We start from the raw sequence: 19701 nt of genomic DNA on the forward strand, positions 1-19701 counted from the left end.
TGGTTGAGAGTTCATGTTAAGCAGGTTCTTCTAATCTACATTCCCTTCGACCCTCATGTTGCCTGATACACACCTACCTCATTAGACCACAATATAACCTGTATTTGTTATCAACCGAATTGGCGAATGCCATTACGGTACTATGTAAGCCACATTGAGCCTGCAAATAGGTGGGAAAATGTGGGGTACAAATGTAACAAATGGCCGCTGTCAGAGACAGGATGCTGGGCTTGATGGACCCTTGGTCTTTTCCCAGTATGGCGGTGCTTATGTACTTATGAAACCTACAGACAATAGTTGTCGAAGGCTAATTCATCCATTAAGCTGTTGTTTCTCATATGACAAGAGTATCATCCCCATTCATTTGCTGTGATTTTCTTTAAGCTAGTTTCATTTTTGATGCACTTAAACATGGAACTTCAGGTATCTATTCTCTGAATTGTAGATTGACAATTATTTGAAGCAGAACATTTATTCCTTTTGATTTGACAGCACTCATAATAGCATCACATCCTTAATGGGGTGGGGTGGCAGGGAATAAACTCCCTCTGTGTGGTACAAATTCTTAGTTTCAGCAGACAGGATGGTCCTTAACTCATAGCACAGACTGCACTTGGATCTTAGCTTCAGATTGTTTGATAACACTATTTCCTTGGCATCCTACCAGGCCAGTCCAGAACTTGCGGGTTATGTCAGCCAACTAGCCTTGTTTTCCTGAGCCAGTTGAACCACTGAGCTTCAGTTGAGTTGGGGGTGCCTTTGCTAGGCTTAAGCTTCTCAAAGAAACACTTGTGAATTGGAGCTGGAGTGTATCTCACCAAGACTTCTTTATAGAAAACATCTTGCAGGCAGTGAGATTATCTAGTTTATTTTCTTTTTTAAATTGGCTATTGTGATGAGCTTAGATGAATATTAGTATAAGATTTATGGATTTCAGCCAGCTATAATAATGCTGCTGTGTTAGTGGAGCTGGTTTGGTTGAGCTCCTAGTTCCAGCCTCTATTTCTCACCAAGCTTGCACACATTGATTGTACATTCTTCAGCTGACAATGAACAGCTGGCCCGATTCCCTGCTGGGGTGCCGTTAATTCAACTGTGCTTATCTTTCTCAGAGTCAGCTGACATTAAACTCACAGAATCAGCTTAGCTTCACCTCACATGCTTTAGCTGTTGGTTCCCTCAAAGGATCTGCTAGACTTAAATTCACAAAGTCCATTGCACTTAACCTCACAGAATCGGCTCCACTTAACCTCATGGAAGTAGCTCTGCATACACTTATGGAATCAGCTGCACTTATCTTTACAGAATTGGCTATGCTTATCCTCACTGAATCAGCTATGCTTATCCTCATAGAATCAGCTGCGCTATACCTCTTTTGAGCTTAGCTTCTCAGCATCTTCTCCAATGCACTCTCTTTGTTTTTAAAATAGTTCTCTTATGCCTAGAAGTTTTCTATGCTTGATAAGATGGTTAGGCTTCAGGTTTGAACTCCAACCCTATTTGTGAACTGCTTTGTTGCATCTTACAAGTTCTGGACTGATCTGGCAGGATGCTAAGGAAGGAGAAATTAAGCCTTACCTTTAGTCCTACCAGAACAGTTCAGAAACAAAATCCCTCTTGGATTCTTGCATAGCTCACTTCCTTTATGCATGTCATTGCACTTCAGACCCACCGCCTCTTGTGGAAGGGGGGGCCCAATCCAACCATTGCTGATCACTGGAACCACTGCTAGGATGGGAGCTAACTCCAACGGACTCTTGTGCATTGATGCGTGCATGCACTCCCGCATACCTGGTTGGTAGGGCTCTACTGGGCGCCCTGGATGATATCACTCTGTGGCGCTACTTTAGCCCGCCGGTGGCAACATTCTTATCTTTGCAAAGCCCCTGTAAGCTCGGCTTCCACTACGCTTCAGCCAAGCTCCATCCTTGCTCCTGCCAAGCTCCATCCTCCCTCCTGCCAAGCTCTAGCCAAGCTTCAGCCAAGCTACAGCCTTGCTTTTGCCAAGCTCCAGTTTGGTTCCAACCAAGCTGCAGTCAAGCTCCAGCCTAGCTTCTGCCCTTCCTCTCCGCTCATGCCAGGTCCTGCTTCTGTGTCCAGCACACGGTTCCACACCACTCAGCCTCCCAGTGACTTGTCAGTCATCACCTGGAGCTCCCCTGCTCTTTGGAGAAGGGCCCATGCGATGGCTCAAGGGCTCACTATCCAGGACATAACAATGCATTGTTATCCTTTTTGTTCTATTTCCACAGTCTAGTCTGCCTTTACCCTGGGTATTTATTCTGCAGTTCTTCAAGCACCTCTGCCTTCATTTGAGGAAATCTGTGACACTTCTATATATTAGCTCCTGCTTCTGATGCAGAGCTTTGTTTTAATAGAGTTCCATTCCATCTGCTTCAATAGGTCAACTGTGTGTCAATAGAGAACTATGGCATTTGCTTCATTTGCAGAGACCTATGGCATATACTGCAATAGCTCTTGCTTCATCTGCTTGTCCTTCTAACAGCGGACTGCAATAGCTCTGACTTCAGTTGCAATTCTGCACCGCTGTTGAGATCAGTGGAGCCTCATTGATATGCTTACTGTATGACTATGGTGATTGACCTAATCTTTGTATTTAAGCTCCATTGCTTTGCCAGTCAAAATACTGTATATTCTATGACTGCGCGGTACACTTTAGGGGAAAGTCTTGAAGAAATACTTTTTTTCTCTGTCTCCATCCACTGGTCAATGGATATAACCCACAAGCTCTGGACTAAAGTATTAAGTACTTTAGGTCTGGTAGGACTAAAGGAAAGAAAATGATCAGGTAAGATCTAATTTCTCCATAAATGGTTATCTTCCTTGCAGCCAGTTTTGTTGTGTCAGTTGACAATAGGGCCAGGGGTCTTATTCCTATCTTTCTTATTCATTTAGGGCGAAATTGGAGAGAAGGGGGGAAAAGGTGAGGTTGGCTTACCTGGGACCCCAGGAGAGACTGGATTAAGAGGTAAAGATGTAAGTAGAAGTTACCGGTTCAGTAAGACTGATGAAGAGAATCGCATACTTTAAACTGGAAAGGCAGATGGTCAGACATGGGTTATTTTTTTTTCAGAATTCAGTGAAGTTTTCATTTTTTGGGGAAAGAGATACCTACATGCCATGGAGATAGAATGGATTTGTGTGTGTAGTCCGGGACTTTCCAAATGGCACTAGCAGAATTACATAGGGAATGTGAGGATAGCTGCATTAAATGACATGGCAAGATGTGAATGCATCAAGTTAAAAAATGACATGGTGAGAAAAGAGCAATTAAGGATAAGAGTATTACTGGACAAATAAACTCTTTTCCTAACCATTGGTATTATTGTCCATTTGCTTTTGCTGTGTTTGTAATTTCAAAACGTTTTTCTTTCTGTTCTTTTTCTCTCCAGTTTACCCTTCATCTTACTTTACATCTTTTCCTGTCCTACTTTTGTGTCTTTTACAATCATTGTTCCTTCTAGGACCCATGCCAGATTTCTGGGAATTTCCACAGGATCTTACAGTATAGGGAGACATTGCCCTTCCCAGAACCCAGTGCAGATTTCTGAGAATTCCTGCAGGATCTCACAGTATAAGGAAACAAAGCAGATTTCTGAGAATTCCCACACAGTATAAGGATACATGGTCTTCATTAGGAGCTACAGAAGATTCTTTGAATTCTTGCAGGATCTCACTTCAAAAAGGATCATGGATTTGGATTTGATATACCGCCTTTCTGTGGGTATAAGCAAAGTGGTTTACATATATTATATATAGGTACAAGGAGATAATGTTCTTCCTAGGACCCAAAATAGATTTCCATTACGTAGCTTCCCACTATTCCAGAACTTGTGGGATAGTTGTATCCATCAACCAGCAGGTAACATAGTAAATGACGGCAGATAAAGACCTGAACATCCATCCAGTCTTCCCAACAGTCACACTCAACTTATGATTAAACCAACAAGGAATGTGATATAAAATATTTGATCATTGTCTTTCTTTGGCATTTCTAGGACATAGACTGTAGAAGTCCATCCGGCTCTGTCCTTAGGTTCCAACTACTGAAGGTGCCATCAAAGCCCACTCCAGCCTATCCAAATCCGTCTTGTTATTTGAGGGACACAGATCATAAAAGCCTGCCCTGCACTGTCCTCACATTCCAATTACTGCAGTTTCCGTCAAAGCCCTCTCCAGCCCATCCTAAATTGGATTGCCATATACTTGACCCAGACTGTACAAGCTTGCCCAGCACTGGCCTTAGTTCTTCACAACCAGAGTCACCATCTAAGCACCACTCGACATGCAAACACATGTGCAACCATTAAATTTATTTTTTTATATCAGTCATTTCTAATTAGAGATCCTCTGTGTTCATCCCATGCCTTTTTGAATTCCATCACCATTTTTTCTCTACCACCTCTCTTGGGAGAGCATTACAGGCATCAACCACCCTCCCCGTTAAAAAGAATTTCCTGACATTACTTCTAAGTCTAACACCCCACAACCTCAATTCATGTCCTCTAGTAGAGACAGAGAACTGAAAACTGAACTGAGACATATCTCTCTTGGCATTCAGTCCAGCTCCTCAGTATTTTCTATCTCCGTCGGAAGAGTAGAGTAACTCATGCCCATATACTCCATCGCAGATGCTGGAGTATATGGGCTTACTTTTCGACTCGGCATGGGAAAGGATCTTCCTCATGGAGCGCAGGAGGTCAAAGCTGGTTCAACAGATTCATCTTCTCCTCAGCCAAGTCAGGCCCAAGCTCTGGGACTATGTCCAGGTTCTGAGGTTGAACATGGTGGCAATGGAAGCGGTGCCATGTGCAAGTGCTCATGTGCGGCCATTACAGGAATCTCTTCTCAGCCACTGGTCTCTGGTGTCACAGAAGTACAACTTTCATCTTCCTTGGATGCTGGTTGCCAGTCGGAGCATGCAGTGGAGGTTGTCATGATACTTTGTGCATATCAATTGTTATCTACAGATTGTCCAGACATAAGAGAGGTCCACACATATTTGCTCATCTGGTTAGTATTAGGTTGTTCAGTACCCATGTCTGTTTGATCATTCCCACCTTAAGTAATTCCCTTATCATTTATTTGTCCTGTTTGTCTTGATTAGATTATAAGCTTTCTCAAGCAGGGACTGTCTCTTACATGTTCAGTGTACAGCGCTGTGTATGTCTAATAGCACTATAGAAATAATAAGTAGTAGTATGTTAGCAAGTAGTTTAAAGTTGTTATGTTTATTCCGAGTTTCTCCTTACCGCTTGTCTATGTGTCTATGTAAATACTGAGGAGCTGGACTGGATGCCAAGAGAGATATGTCTCAGTTCAGTTTTCAGTTCTCTATCTCCACCTGCTGGTTGAGGGACACAACTATCCCACAGGTTCTGGAATAGTGGGAAGGTCTAATGGAGCAAAAATGATCAGGTAAGACTTAATTTATCCTTCTGGGAATTTCTGCAGGATCTTAGAGAATAAGGAGACAATGATCTCCCTAGGACACGTGGAGGGGCATAATTGAACGGAAACGCCTATCTCCATGGGCGTTTATCTCCGAGAACGGGTCCGTGAAGGGGCGGGCCGAACCGAATTTTTGAAAAAATGGACGTTTTTGAGCTGGGCATTTGTTTTTTTTTAGCGATAATGGAAACTAAAAACGCCCAGCTCAAAAACGTCCTAATCCGAGCCATTTGGTCGTGGGAGGGGCCAGGTTTCGTAGTATACTGGCCCCCCTAATATGCCAGGACACCAACTGGGCACCCTAGGTCAGTGCGGTGGACTTCAGAAAAAGCTCCCACATGCATAGCTCCCTTACCACAGGTGCTGAGCTCCCAACCCCCCTCCCCCAAAACACACTACCCACAAATGTACAACACTACCATAGCTCTTAGGGGTGAAGGGGGCACCTACATGTGGGTACAGTGGGTTTTGGCGGCCTCCCATTTACCAGCATAAGTGTTACAGGTGGGGGGGGGATGGGCCTGGGGCCACCTGGCTGAAGTGCACTGCGGTACCCACTAAAAGTGCTCCAGGGACCTGCATACATGCAGGCCTCTAGGACTGGTTGCTGCTATATAACATTGGCACACCAGTTGACACCTGAAGACTAATCTCTCCGAAAACGTCCTTTATTGGAATAACCGCCTTTACTCACAGTTAACTGCAGATCAGAGGTTGTGCCCCACTGGCAACGAGTCTCCCTGGTACTGAGATTAGCAGTAGGTCAGAGCTGGCAGAATGCTGTACAATGCCCTCTGACCCAGTAGGCAGGGGGAAAAGCACCATGGGAGAAGAGCCTACCAACTACCAACATCGTGAGACTGTAACACTAGCTAATGAAATCACGGAGCCCAATACCCTACACCCACCACAATGCAATGCTGATGTGACCCTATACTGCACCCGAGAGCCACATCTGACCCAGGGAAAGGCTGTGACAGGATCGAACACATTCTGCTGTCATGGAGGTGGGTACGGCATTTGAGGCTGGCATACAGGCTGGAAAAAAAGTTTGTAAAGTGGGGTTTTTTTTGGTGGGAGGGGGTTAGTGACCACTGGGGGAGTCCGGGGAGGTCATCTGGGCAGTTGGAGCACTTTTTTGGGACTTGTTTGTGAAAAAAAAGGGTCCAAAATAAGTGACCCAAAATCGCGGTAAAAACGCTTTTTTTTTTTCGATTATCAGCTAAAGACGCCCATCTCTCCTCGGCTGATAACCATGCCCCAGTTCCGCCTCCACCACGCCTCCGACACGCCCCATCAACTTTATTCATTTCCGTGACGGAGTGCAGTTGGAAACGCCCAAAATTGGCTTTTGATTATACCGATTTGGGCGCCTTTGCGAGACAGACGTCTATCTCCCGATTTAGGTCGCACTATAGGCGTTTTTCTCTTTCGAAAATAAGCTGGATAGCAGATTTATGAGAATTCTTACAGAATCTCATAAAATAAGGAGACAATGTTCTCTCTTAAACTCAGAACAGATTTCTGGGACTTCCTGCAAGATCTCCATAGCATGAGACAATCTCTTCCAAAGCAAATTTCCAGAAATGTTTACAGGATCACACAGCACGAGGCGGTAATGTCCTCTCTAGCACCCATAGCAGATTTCCCAGAACTCCTGCAGGATTTCTTACAACAAAGAGGCATTATCTTCTTTAGAACCTATAACAGATTTCTGGGAATTCCCATAGGATCAAAGCACATAGATTATTGCCTAATGGAAAATTATTAGTAGTAATTTCACCTGTTTGTGCTGAGGGTAATTTTTTTTTTTTTTAGTCCCGAATAATAAACCTGTGTACATTGTTCCTCCCTCCATCCTCAAGGAAACCTCCATAGTCTATTGATAAAAGAGGGGGTTGATATTTAAAGAGATTTAAAGAGCCAAGAGAGATACCTAGAGGCTCATTTTCAAAGCACTTAGCCTCCCAAAGTTCCATAGAAACCTATGGAACTTAGCCTCCCAAAGTGCTTTGAAAATATGCCTCCTAGTCATTTAAATTGCTTGTCCAGGATAGTGCCTTTAAATATACTCAGTGCCAAAACTGGCTATTTTTAGGTAACCCAGGGGTGGAATCAGCACTTATTCGGTTAGGTGCCAATATTCAGCACTTACCCAGATAAGTTAACAGGATAAATAGGGCCACATAAAACACAGTCCTATCTTTATCTGGTTTAACTTAACTGGAGGGGCATAATCGAACGGGGCACCCAAGTTTTCCTGAGGACGTCCTCGCAGGACGTCCCGGCGAAGGGGCAGGGAAACCCGTATTATCGAAACAAGATGGGCGTCCATCTTTCGTTTCGATAATACGGTCGGGGATGCCCAAATCTCAACATGTAGGTCGACCTTAGAGATGGTCGTCCTTAGAGATGGTCGTCTCCGGTTTTCGGCGATAATGGAAACCGAGGACGTCCATCTCAGAAATGACCAAATGCAAGCCCTTTGGTCGTGGGAGGAGCCAGCATTCGTAGTGCACTGGTCCCTGCGTGTGCCGAGCAGTAATTTCATTTTTGGCGAGTGTCCCCTACGTGCGTTAGAAAATAATTTTTATTTTCTGGCATGTGGCACTACCGGTCGGTAAAAGGTGTTTGACGCACGTAGACCCTTACTGCACGGTTAACGCATGAGACCTTACCACTAAGTCAATGGCTGGCAGTAAGGTCTCAGACCCAAAATGGACACGTGTCAGTTTTCATCTTGCCGCACGTCCATTTTCGGTCAAAATTTTTAAAAAGGCATTTTTTCAGGTGCGCTGAAAAATGATTCTGCATGGGTCTATAACACGCGCCTACGCTACCACAGGCCATTTTTCAGTGCACCTTAGTAAAAGGACCCCTTAACCCTTCATTGCCCCAGGTACAAAAACTTAAAGATTGCAAGCCCACTAGGGGACAGAGAAATTACCTGAAAATAATAGATGTAAAACGCTTTGGATGCCCCACAGAAAGTAGTGTATCAAATCCATGACTCTTTGTGTTTTCTGATATGCCTTAAGTGTATCTTCCTATACTCATCTTGCATGCAGGTCACAGAACACACCATGCAGAAATATGTTTTCATGTCTGCCGACTTCTTCTATTATCCAGCTGTCTGCTTTTACCATGAAGCAGCCTCCTTCCTCTGCCTCCAGTGTGGCATTATTCAAGTCCTTTCTGCTGTGGTGGATGCTGATGCAGGGGAGCTGTCTTTAAGAAGGCCCCCAAGCATCACATCTAGGATTTTGGTTTTGCAGTAGGAGAGTGACTTGGAGGCACATTTTCAAAGCACTTAGCCTTCCAAAGTTCCATAGAAACCTATGGAACTTTGGAAGGCTAAGTGCTTTGAAAATGAGCCCCTTGGTTAGCCATCTCTAGGGCCAGGGGGAGAATATTGTAGTCCAGTTTCTGAAGCAAAAAAGAGAGGAAGGAAGACTTGTCTTTTTGTCACCCAAGAAAGCAGCTTCTCTGAATTGTATTCTAGGGTCCCTTAGGACTTCCAGGTCGTCCCGGAGACCCAGGGATAAAAGGAGACCCAGGCCCACCAGGGAAAGACGTGAGTATCTGAGCTGAGAGAGGAACTTTATGCTGGGAGACAAGAGGAAGGAGAGGGAAGAGAGAAAGATGACAGGATAAGGTGAACTTGAGTGATCTTTAAGATCTGGTTTCCTGCATTTTAGACTAGAAAGATTAACATTGAAGTTTGTGTGCTGGCTTATTAGAGGGGCAGCTGAAAGTGCTCAGCCTAAAAACTGACCAGGTTAAAATAAGCTTTCATGATATAGGACTTCATTTTCAAAATATCTACATAGGAAATAGCAGCATTCACACGTGTAAATGGCGATTTCAGAAAGCCATTATTAGTACCTAAGTACATAAGTATTGCCATACTGGGAAAGACCAAAGGTCCATCGAGCCCAGTATCCTGTTTCCAACAGTGGCCAATCCAGGTCACAAATACCTGGCAAGATCCCCAAAATGTACAAAACATTTTATACTGCTTATCCCAGTCCCCAGTCCAATTTAATAACGGTCTATGAACTTTTCCTTTAGGAAGCCGTCCAAACCTTTATTAAACTCCGCTAAGCTAACCGCCTTTCCCACATTCTCTGGCAACGAATTCCAGAGTTTAGTTACACGTTGAGTGAAGAAAATGTTTCTCCAATTCGTTTTAAGTTTACTACATTGTAGCTTCATCGCATGCCCCCTAGTCCTAGTATATTTACACACGTAGATGGCCGGGATGCAGAAATTTCATGGAGGCCAAAAACTGACTGGGTCGACGTTTGAACTCGGTGTTCGGCGCTTCTTTTAAATGCTGGCCACAGCATTTAAGCGTATACCTGGATATAGGTGCTGAATGTTTGGGTGTGCCACTGATTGCCTCATTATCTAAATAATGGCAATATTCAACACCGTTATCTGGATAAGTACCCTGAAACTATAGGTCAGGGCCAGTATCCACATAACTAGCCTGAAAACTTAGGATGGCATTCTCCGTGTGGATGTTCTACTACTACTACTACTACTATTTAGCATTTCTATAGCGCTACAAGGAGTACGCAGCACTGCACAAACATAGAAGAAAGACAGTCTCTGCTCAAAGAGCTATGTAATAAAAGTGAGCCAAGTATAGGACAATCAAGCCATTGTGACATCACTGATGAGGTTGGCTCTTATTGGTGGCCTGAGGCATTATGACATCACAACATTAGCTCTGGTTACAAGAGACTACTACTACTACTATTTAGCATTTCTATAGTGCTACAAGGCGCACGCAGCGCTGCACAAACATAGAAGAAAGACAGTCCCTGCTCAAAGAGCTTACAATCTAATAGACAAAAAATAAATAAAGTAAGCAAATCAAATCAATTAATGTGAACGGGAAGGAAGAGAGGAGGGTAGGTGGAGGCGAGTGGTTACAAGTGGTTACGAGTCAAAAGCAATGTTAAAGAGGTGGGCTTTCAGTCTAGATTTAAAGGTGGCCAAGGATGGGGCAAGACGAAATACAGTCCCTGCTCAAAGAGCTTACAATCTAATAGACAAAAAATAAAGTAAGCAAATCAAATCAATTAATGTGTACAGGAAGGAGGAGAGGAGGGTAGGTGGAGGTGAGTGGTTACGAGTCAAAAGCAATGTTAAAGAGGTGGGCTTTCAGTCTAGATTTAAAGGTGGCCAAGGATGGGGCAAGACGTAGGGGCTCAGGAAGTTTATTCCAGGCGTAGGGTGCAGCGAGACAGAAGGCGCGAAGTCTGGAGTTGGCAGTAGTGGAGAAGGGAACAGATAAGAAGGATTTATCCATGGAGCGGAGTGCACGGGAAGGGGTGTAGTGAAGGACTAGTGTGGAGAGATACTGGGGAACAGCAGAGTGAGTACATTTATAGGTTAGTAGAAGAAGTTTGAACAGGATGCGAAAATGGATAGGGAGCCAGTGAAGGGTCTTGAGGAGAGGGGTAGTATGAGTAAAGCGACCCTGGCGGAAGATGGGATGGGCAGCAGAGTTTTGAACTGACTGGAGAAGAGAGAGGTGACTAAGTGAGAGGCCAGCAAGAAGCAGATTGCAGTAGTCTAAACGAGAGGTGACAAGGGTGTGGATGAGGGTTTTGGTAGAGTGCTCGGAAAGAAAGGGGCGGATTTTACGGATGTTGTAAAGAAAGAAACGACAGGTCTTGGCAATCTGCTGGATATGAGCAGAGAAGGAGAGAGAAGAGTCAAAGATGACCCCAAGGTTTCGAGCTGAGGAGACAGGGAGAATGAGAGGGCCATCAACAGAAATAGAAAACGGGGGGAACGGGGAGGTGGGTTTGGGGGGGAAAATGAGAAGCTCGGTTTTGGTCATATTTAATTTCAGGTGGCGTTGAGACATCCAGACAGAAATGTCAGACAAGCACGCTGAAACTTTGGTTTGGATGCAAGGTGAGATATCAGGGGTACAAAGGTAGATTTGGGAGTCATCAGCATAGAGATGGTAGGAAAAGCCATGGGATGAGTTTAATGAACCAAGGGAAGAAGTGTAGATAGAAAAGAGGAGGGGACCAAGAACAGAACCCTGAGGTACGCCGACAGGCAGAGGGATAGAAGTAGAAGAGGATCCACATTAAGATTCTGGGATCCACATTAAGATTTTAGTTTTCCAAGTTCCAAGTTTATTAAAATTTAATATACCGCTCAAACAAATACCTGGGCAGTTTACAATACTAAAATCAATTAAAAATGTGAAAAGAACACCAATAATTGATAGGAAGAAACGCTGAAATCAAACAAATCTTCATAACACAGGCCTGTGGAAAGTACTGTAATTCACAGTGAATCTGCAGGAGGTATTTCCCCCTTCCCCCCTCCCCTCCCCCTCCCCCCCACCCCCCACCCCAGTGCCACACTTGTCAGGAACCAAAGAAACCAGCATGGAGGGTACATATACTTTTCATTTGGCCTTAGGTTTTCATTCCCACAAAACCACAAGGGAGGGTCCCTCACTTTGTGTTCTCTAGGAGCCAGTTCGATTCAAGGGCACATCTGGATCTGGATTAATTCCCTTGAATGCCTAATTAGGTGGTCTTTCGTCATACTTAAAATGTAATCTGAAACATTTAGCTCAGTTCTAATATTTTCCTGCAGCTTCTTGTGCCTTCTTATCAGAACTAATTTTGCTTGTGTTGAATTGTGAACCAGAGTAAAACCCTGTTTTCCAAATAAATCTCCTTGCTCTGGTTTCAGGGTTTTGCAGCTCAAAAAGGAGAAAAAGGAGAACCGGTAAGTTTTTTTTCTTTTTGGTAAAGAAGATGCACCTGGCCTTACAAAAAGTTTTACACTTAAGGAACAGCTAGACCCAGACACCCTTTGATATGTTGATCTGGTCCTATTTTTCCATTTTAGAGCAGTATAGAATCTTTAAGTAGGGAAAGCTGCCGCATGCCTTTGGGAATGCTTTCCAATATACATGTGTAGAAATGGCAGTGTGTGGGTGTGGGGTGTGAGGAGAGGTTGTGTTGGAGCTGTGCTTGTGGGGAAGTCCTACTGGTATTTAAAAATTCTCCACTTGTGAGCAACCTGTAGTGTTAAAGCACCAACAGGAGTGGAGGAGTGGCCTAGTGGTTTGAGCACCAAGCTTGAAAGCTAGAGGTGGTGGGCTCAAATCCCACTGCTGCTCCTTGTGATCTTGGGCAAGTCACTTAACCCTCCATTGCCTCAGGTACAAACTTAGATTGTGAGCCCTCCTGGGACAGAGAAATATCCAGAGTACCTGAATGTAACTCATCTTGAGCAACTACTAAATAGGTGTGAGCAAAATCCAAATAAATAAATATTCCATGTAGAACCCCAAAGAATAGCAAGATTCTGGAATCCTAAAGAGTGACAAGATTCCATGCAGAATCTCAAACAGTAGCAACATTCCATGTAGAACCCCAAAGAATAAGAGTGGAGGAGTGTCCTAGTGGTTAGAGCACCGGTCTTGCAATCCAGAAGTGGCCAGTTCAAATCCCACTGCTGCTCCTTGTGATCTTGGGCAAGTCACTTAACCCTCTATTGCCTCAGGTACAAACTTAGATTGTGAGCCCTCCTGGGACAGAGAAATACCCGGTGTCCCTGAATGTAACTTACCTGAGCTACTACTGAAAAAGGTGTGAGCAAAATCCAAATAAATAAACAGTATGATACCAAGGGCTTCAAAACTATAAAGCAACATTCCATATTCAAACAAAAAGAAATGTTGACATCAAAGATGCCCCAAAAGCTACTCAGATGGAAGCCTCAGAACATTTGCATTGGTCTTTGGAGAGACTAACCACAGAAATGAATACAACAGTCATTACCATACTCCCACAATGCAAATTATATTACTACTAGTAAAAAAGCCCCGTTTCTGATGCAAATGAAACGGGGGGCTAGCAATGTTTTCTTCTGTGTGCATGTGGGAGTGTGTGTGTCCCTGCCCTCTGGCCTCTCTCCCCTCCCCCCTCTGAGTCCTTCACTGTTACAGAGCCAGCGATTTGATTTCGTGCTCTGCTGTTTTCCTTCACTGACTGTTTGTGTTACAGAGAGGGCGGGGCAGACACTCATGGGGAAACCGGATATCTCTCCCCTTCACACTTCCGGCTGGAGGCTTCATAGAACGTTGGTGTTGCCTTTTATATAGAGAGATTACATATTTTTTGCTATAGACAAATGCAGTGCCATGTACAAACACATAAAAGATAGTCTCAGCTCAACACAATCTATTCAAGACAGACAAATGGGAAAAATAAGAGATTAAAGAGTTATATTTAATTTGAGAACGATTATAACATGGATATTAAACAGGTGAATAAGAGGTTAAGAGTTAAAAGTAGCCTCGAAAGATGGACTTCTAGCCTGAATTTGAATAGGGCCAGAGATGGAGCATAACATACTGACTCAGAAAGTCTGTTTCAGGCACATGGGGCAGCAAGATACAAGGAACAGAGTCTGGAGTTGGCAGTGGATGAGGAGGGCACAGATAAGAGTGACTGACCCAATGAATGAAGTTCCAGGGGAGGGGTATAGGGAAAGATAAGAGAGGAAACATACTGAGGAGCTAGAGAATGAATATACTTGTAAGTCAGTAAGAGACGTTTACAATTGACCGCAATCTCACACTGGAGAGCCAAGTGAAAGCCACAACAAAGAAAATGTTCCATTCAATGTGAAAGCTCAAACCAGTAAAAGCTTTCTTCCCGAGGGAAATATTTCGCAACCTGGTACAAACCATGGTACTAAGTTACCTAGACTACTGCAATAGAATCTACGCGGGATGCAAAGAACAAATCCTAAAGAAACTCCAAACTGTTCAAAACACAGCAGCCAGGCTTATATATGGAAAAACGAGATTCGAAAGCGCCACACCCCTATGAGAAAAAACTGCACTGGCTGCCAATCAAAGAACGCATGACATTCAAAGTCTGCACAATGGTTCATAAAATCATCTACGGAGATGCCCCGGGATACATGACAGATCTCATCGACCTACCAACCAGAAACGCGTCAAGATCAACACGAACATACCTAAATCTCCACTACCCAAGCTGTAAAGGAGTCAAATACATATCAACCTACTCATCCAGCTTTTCCTATATAAGCACACAACTATGGAATGCACTACCAAGAACCGTGAAAACAACAAACAACTACCTAAAATTCCGGAAATTACTGAAAACTTACCTGTTCAGACAGGCATACCCTAACGATCCAACTTAAATGTCTTAACCCTGCAACAGAACAAAACCAAAGCTCATACTGGACATAACTTAACTCTTCCCCCTTACGATCCCCTAATGTGTCTGTAACACATGAACCGTCTTCTACTACAACATCACTCCGTATTTGTTCATACCGATATTGGCGATCGCCTGTACGGTACTTTGTAAGCCACATTGAGCCTGCAAATAGGTGGGAAAATGTGGGATACAAATGTAACAAATAAATAAATAAATTCTTTCCACTGCAGCCATGCCATATAGGAGTAGCCATCTAAGAGAGTCATGGACTAGAGGTGGAAAGGCTGAAGAACATAGTCCTGCCTTAGGTGGGAAGAGGCTGCCTTGTGTCAATCCCTCTTAATTCCTGCTGGATGCCTGATGTGAGCGATTATGGCCCAACGGCTATTCTGCAGGCTATTCATTGCATCTGAGACCATGTAGAAGAGGTGGAGAGTAATTTTTTAACAAGGTGCCTAAACTAATAAGGCACATACATTGTACCTATAAGTGTGAAAAGCATGTAGAGCAAATCCCACCATTGCAGCTCCTCACCTACCTTCAAACTCCGTACCTCCAAGCAGAACTCCTCCCCATACACAATCCAACTCCCCACCACCACCACCACCCCTCCCAGGTCATACCTTTAGAAATTATTGGTGGTAGAGTGGTTCCCGGGCCGCAGTGATTCCCTTCCACTGCCACCCAGGTGGCGCTGTTCTCCAAAATGGTGCCTCTCCCCCTAGAGGTAGTTCTACATGCTGATGTCCCTTATTAAAATTCCCCATAAACTTCAGTTTGTTGCACAATCATGAGGTTTGACTAAAAGTTGTGGGGTGGGCCTCTATTTGCAGTGGATTATAATTCTACGTTTTATTATACACTGTGCAGTACACAACAGTGCTTGAAAAATGGTTGTGATTGATACATCTTTGGTATGAAATTATATTTTCTTGTATTAGTAATGTAGACATTTTTGGAAGTGTTCAAATAGATTGATATCTCTCATCTCTCACCTCCTCTGTTTCTCATGCTGTCTCTTCCCCGGTCTGTACTTTATGCCTCCCACATCTCCTGGTGTATCCCACAATGCATCATGTGTGCTGAGCCTTTGAAACAGTGCATGAACTAAAATCTTAACACCTGGTCAGAAGCATATTTTTAAACAGACCATAGGTAGTACATGCTAAATAGCATGTGAAGGAGAGTGAGCATAGCACTTGGACCTAGATTTACTAAAGGATGTTACTATGCATTATTTATTATCACATTTATATCCCACATTTTCCCAACTGTGTCAGGCTCAATGTGGCTTACGTTGCACCGTCATGGCAAAGGCCAATCTAGTGAATTAAACTAATACAAGATATAACCTACATAAGAAATAGCGGAAAGGCCAGGGAAGGAACAAAAGGAACAGAGAAACCAGGGGAAAAGGAGGGAGGGTGAGTGAGCCCAGAATTGTCATTAAATTGATGCATGTCTAAAAGTAGAGACACAGGTTGAGTCCTTGTGGTAGGCTCTTCCAAATAAGAAGGTCTTGAGAGATTTCCTGAAATTTGGATGGTTTGGGATGGATTTTAATGCTTTTGGTAAGGCATTCCAGAGCTGTGAGCTGATGAAGGAGAAGGATGAAGCATATGTGGATTTATGCTTGAGACCGTTGCAGCTTGGGTAATGAAGGTTTAAGTAAGAACGGGATAGCATTACCTACTCCAGGTCTCGTTTTATTGAATGGGACTTATTCACTAACAATATGTTAGTGCCCTAAAGTAATTTTTAGTCTGTACATGCTAACCTCTTCAGGAACTGGTTTGGCGTGCACACTAGAATATTAATACATGCACATATGCTAAATGTCCCTAGTGTGCATACTAATCTTTAGCAGTACTTAATTGGACTGCCAGTAGGATCCATAGTAGGAAAACATTGACTTCTGAGGAAGGATAGTAACAGAAAAGAGTTTGCCCCAACTCAGTGGCTATGGAAGCTATTGTTCCCTTCTACGTAACTTTATTACACTCAGTATTTTGCTACTGGCTGGTCCATAGTTTAATTTTGGTTGGCCATGTAATCTTATCTGCACTGATGGGAACTGCTGATGCCAGTTTACAGTGTTCACACGTGAAAGAAGTAAAATACAGGTCAATACTACTTTCTGTTTACCAAGCAATTTCTATTCCTAACTGGCTCTGGTGTCCCTTCTTCACAGGGGAATCCTGGGCCCCCCAGTGCATCGGGAACCTTTGTGAGTATTAATAATTCTCGTGGTTCCTTCATCAAGAAGTCACAATAGCTATTCAGTTTCTGTCGTTGATGGAGGTCCTGTAAAATGCAATGCCATTAGATTTTGATGACAGTACAAAAACTAGCTGGGAACAGTATTAAATAATAATGTTCTAATTACAATCATGGGGGGGGGGGGGGGGGAGTTTATTAAACATGCACAATTAATACACATTTGGTTAACTCAGTGCCCAGAATTCACATTTAGCAAATATGGTCTGCCTCGTTGGTCTCTTGGCACATCTGTTCAGAATACTGGGGTAAATTTTCGGGGGGGACACTTTTCAAAGGGATTTTGTCTGGGTAAGACGAGGAAAAACCACACAAAAAGGTGGAGGTGCACTGGTTCCCTACATGAGGACAGTCAGAGCAGACAAGAAGTAGGGAGAGTTGGCTCTTCTCAAACAACGAAGGAGACGTATAGATGGATAAAGACTCTTATCCATCTATACATCTCCTTCGTTGTTTGAGAAGAGCCAACTCTCCCTACTTCTTGTCTGCTCTGACTGTCCTCATGTAGGGAACCAGTGCACCTCCACCTTTTTGTGTGGTTTTTCCTCGTCTTGAGAACCTCTGCTTCAGACTCCACGATTCATTGGTGTACCAACCACCCTCCCTACTATGTAATACATGAATGTGTCTCTCCATAGGGCCTTGAATAACTGAAGAGGTCAACCCAAGGTATTTCCCCTGTTCTTCTGCATCCCTACAGGAATCGAAGCGGAAACATAACCCTTGACTTTTTCAGGCACCTCTCTCTGTGTTTTGCCCGTCACTGCTGGTTTCCTCACGTGTGTGCTGTTTTCTTTTTCAGATCAGCTCTTTGGATAACCACACTGTTGTGAAAGGAGAGAAGGTACAGTACTGTCCTACATGGTCCAATGGAAGCCTCACTTGTTTCATGTGATCCATTTGACCATCACTATTTGTACTAAGTCTCAAACACTCACTGATGCAGCTTATGTTCAGCTGTGCAGCTAATACCTCTCTGCCCTCCAACACTAATTGTGCATAAGGTAGCAGGTGTTTAATTGAATGATCCGATTGATTGAATATTCTGGGAAGCACATAAGAGGCTTTAGAATGCAGCCCCTAGGTGGGCACTGTGTGGACAGTTTCAACAATGCCCCCATGGAGGTAATTTTAAAAGTCATTCATACACGTGAAAGAACACAGAAATGGTGTGTTATAGAATATACATTAGAAAAATATGTGTGTGATGTCATTTTACACATCTTTACCTGCATATGGTTTGGAAAACGTTATAACAAGTAATTTCCATGTATAAACCACTTTTAAAATGATCCCCGTTGCCTACACGATAAGGATTTCTTTATTGTTCACTGCCACTGAAGGCACCATCAGAGAAAGAGAATGGTGAGCTCATTGTTCAGAAAAAGCTGAGCTTCTAACTTTATGTTCCTAAGTTACTCTCTTAAATTTGTGTCCTATTTTCATATAAAGTTAGGAGCCTAAGTTTTCAGCTGAAAATTCATCTTAATTTAGGAACTTAAAAGTTATGCATATAAAGGGGGTCTTTTAACAAAAATTAGCACTTTTTTATTTCTAATGTTTAGTAAAAGACCCCCAAAGTTGGGTCTGACATTCAATTGCCTAGATTTATGAGTTTAGGGCTAGATTCTATATATAGCACCTGAAAATTCCGCAAGGAACAAAAATACACCTAGGCAAATTCTCTAAAGAATGCCTAAATTTTATAGACTAGGCTTAAATTTCCGTGTGGTATATAGAATGTGTCAAGGGCCTCTCCAAGCGACCAAATTTAGTTGCTTCAATTTACACCATCTTTTACTTGATGTGAATCCCGACACTTAAATTAGGTGCAGGGCGGATGCATTCTATGATAATGCGCATAGATTTTAGAAACGCCCAAGCCCCCACCCATAGCTATGTCCCCTTTTCAACTATGCGACTTAGAATTTACTTGCACCACGTTACAGAATACGCTTAGCGAATTGTGAGTGTAAATCTTAATTAATGCCAATTAGTGCAGATAATTGCTTGTTAACATCAATTGACAGTGCTGATTAGCTAGTTAAACAATTAAGTTACACGCATTATTTAGAATAGACTTTGATTTCCACATGGAAATTAAAGTGCGATATATAGAATCCGGCAGTTAGTGCTCAAGTTCAGTGCTAATATAGTAACATAGTAAGTGATGGCAGATAAAGGCCTGAATGGTCCATCCAATCTGCCTAACAGTCACATTCATTATCAATTCAAGATTTAAATCAACAATGAATGTGATATTATTTACTTGATCATGGTCTTTCTTTGGTGTTTCTGGGACATAGACCATAAAAGTCTGCCTGGCTCTGTCCTTATGTTCCAACTACTGGAGTTAGAACATAAGAACATAAGAGTAGCCATACTGGGTCAGACCACTGGTCCATCTAGCACAGAATCCTGTTTTCCAAACAGTGGCCAAGCCAGGTCACAAGTACCTGACAGAAACCCAAATCATGGCAACACTCCATGTAGAACCCAAAGAATAGCAAAATTCTGGAATCCTAAAGAGTGACAAGATTCCATGCAGAACCTCAAATATCAAGATTCTGGAATTCTAAAGAGTGATAAGATTCTATGCAGAATCTCAGAGTAGCAACATTCTATGTAGAACCCCAAAGAATAGCAAGATTCTGGAATCCTAAAGAGTGAGAAGATTCCATGTAGAACCCAAAGAATAGCA

General features: G+C 43.1%; 1 protein-coding gene across 1 annotated transcript in view; it reads left to right on the forward strand.

Annotated features, from left to right (window-relative positions):
- LOC115478999 (collagen alpha-1(VII) chain-like) overlaps positions 1-19701 on the forward strand; it is a 309662-nt gene that overhangs the window by 114389 nt on the left and 175572 nt on the right. Inside the window, exons 49-53 of the mRNA XM_030216704.1 lie at positions 2917-2997; positions 8975-9046; positions 12208-12243; positions 16915-16950; positions 17803-17844. Of these exons, the coding sequence (XP_030072564.1) occupies positions 2917-2997; positions 8975-9046; positions 12208-12243; positions 16915-16950; positions 17803-17844 (267 nt within the window). The remainder of the gene's footprint in view (positions 1-2916; positions 2998-8974; positions 9047-12207; positions 12244-16914; positions 16951-17802; positions 17845-19701) is intronic.

The sequence above is a fragment of the Microcaecilia unicolor genome, chromosome 10, assembly GCF_901765095.1.
Source record: "Microcaecilia unicolor chromosome 10, aMicUni1.1, whole genome shotgun sequence".
Taxonomy (NCBI): domain Eukaryota; kingdom Metazoa; phylum Chordata; class Amphibia; order Gymnophiona; family Siphonopidae; genus Microcaecilia; species Microcaecilia unicolor.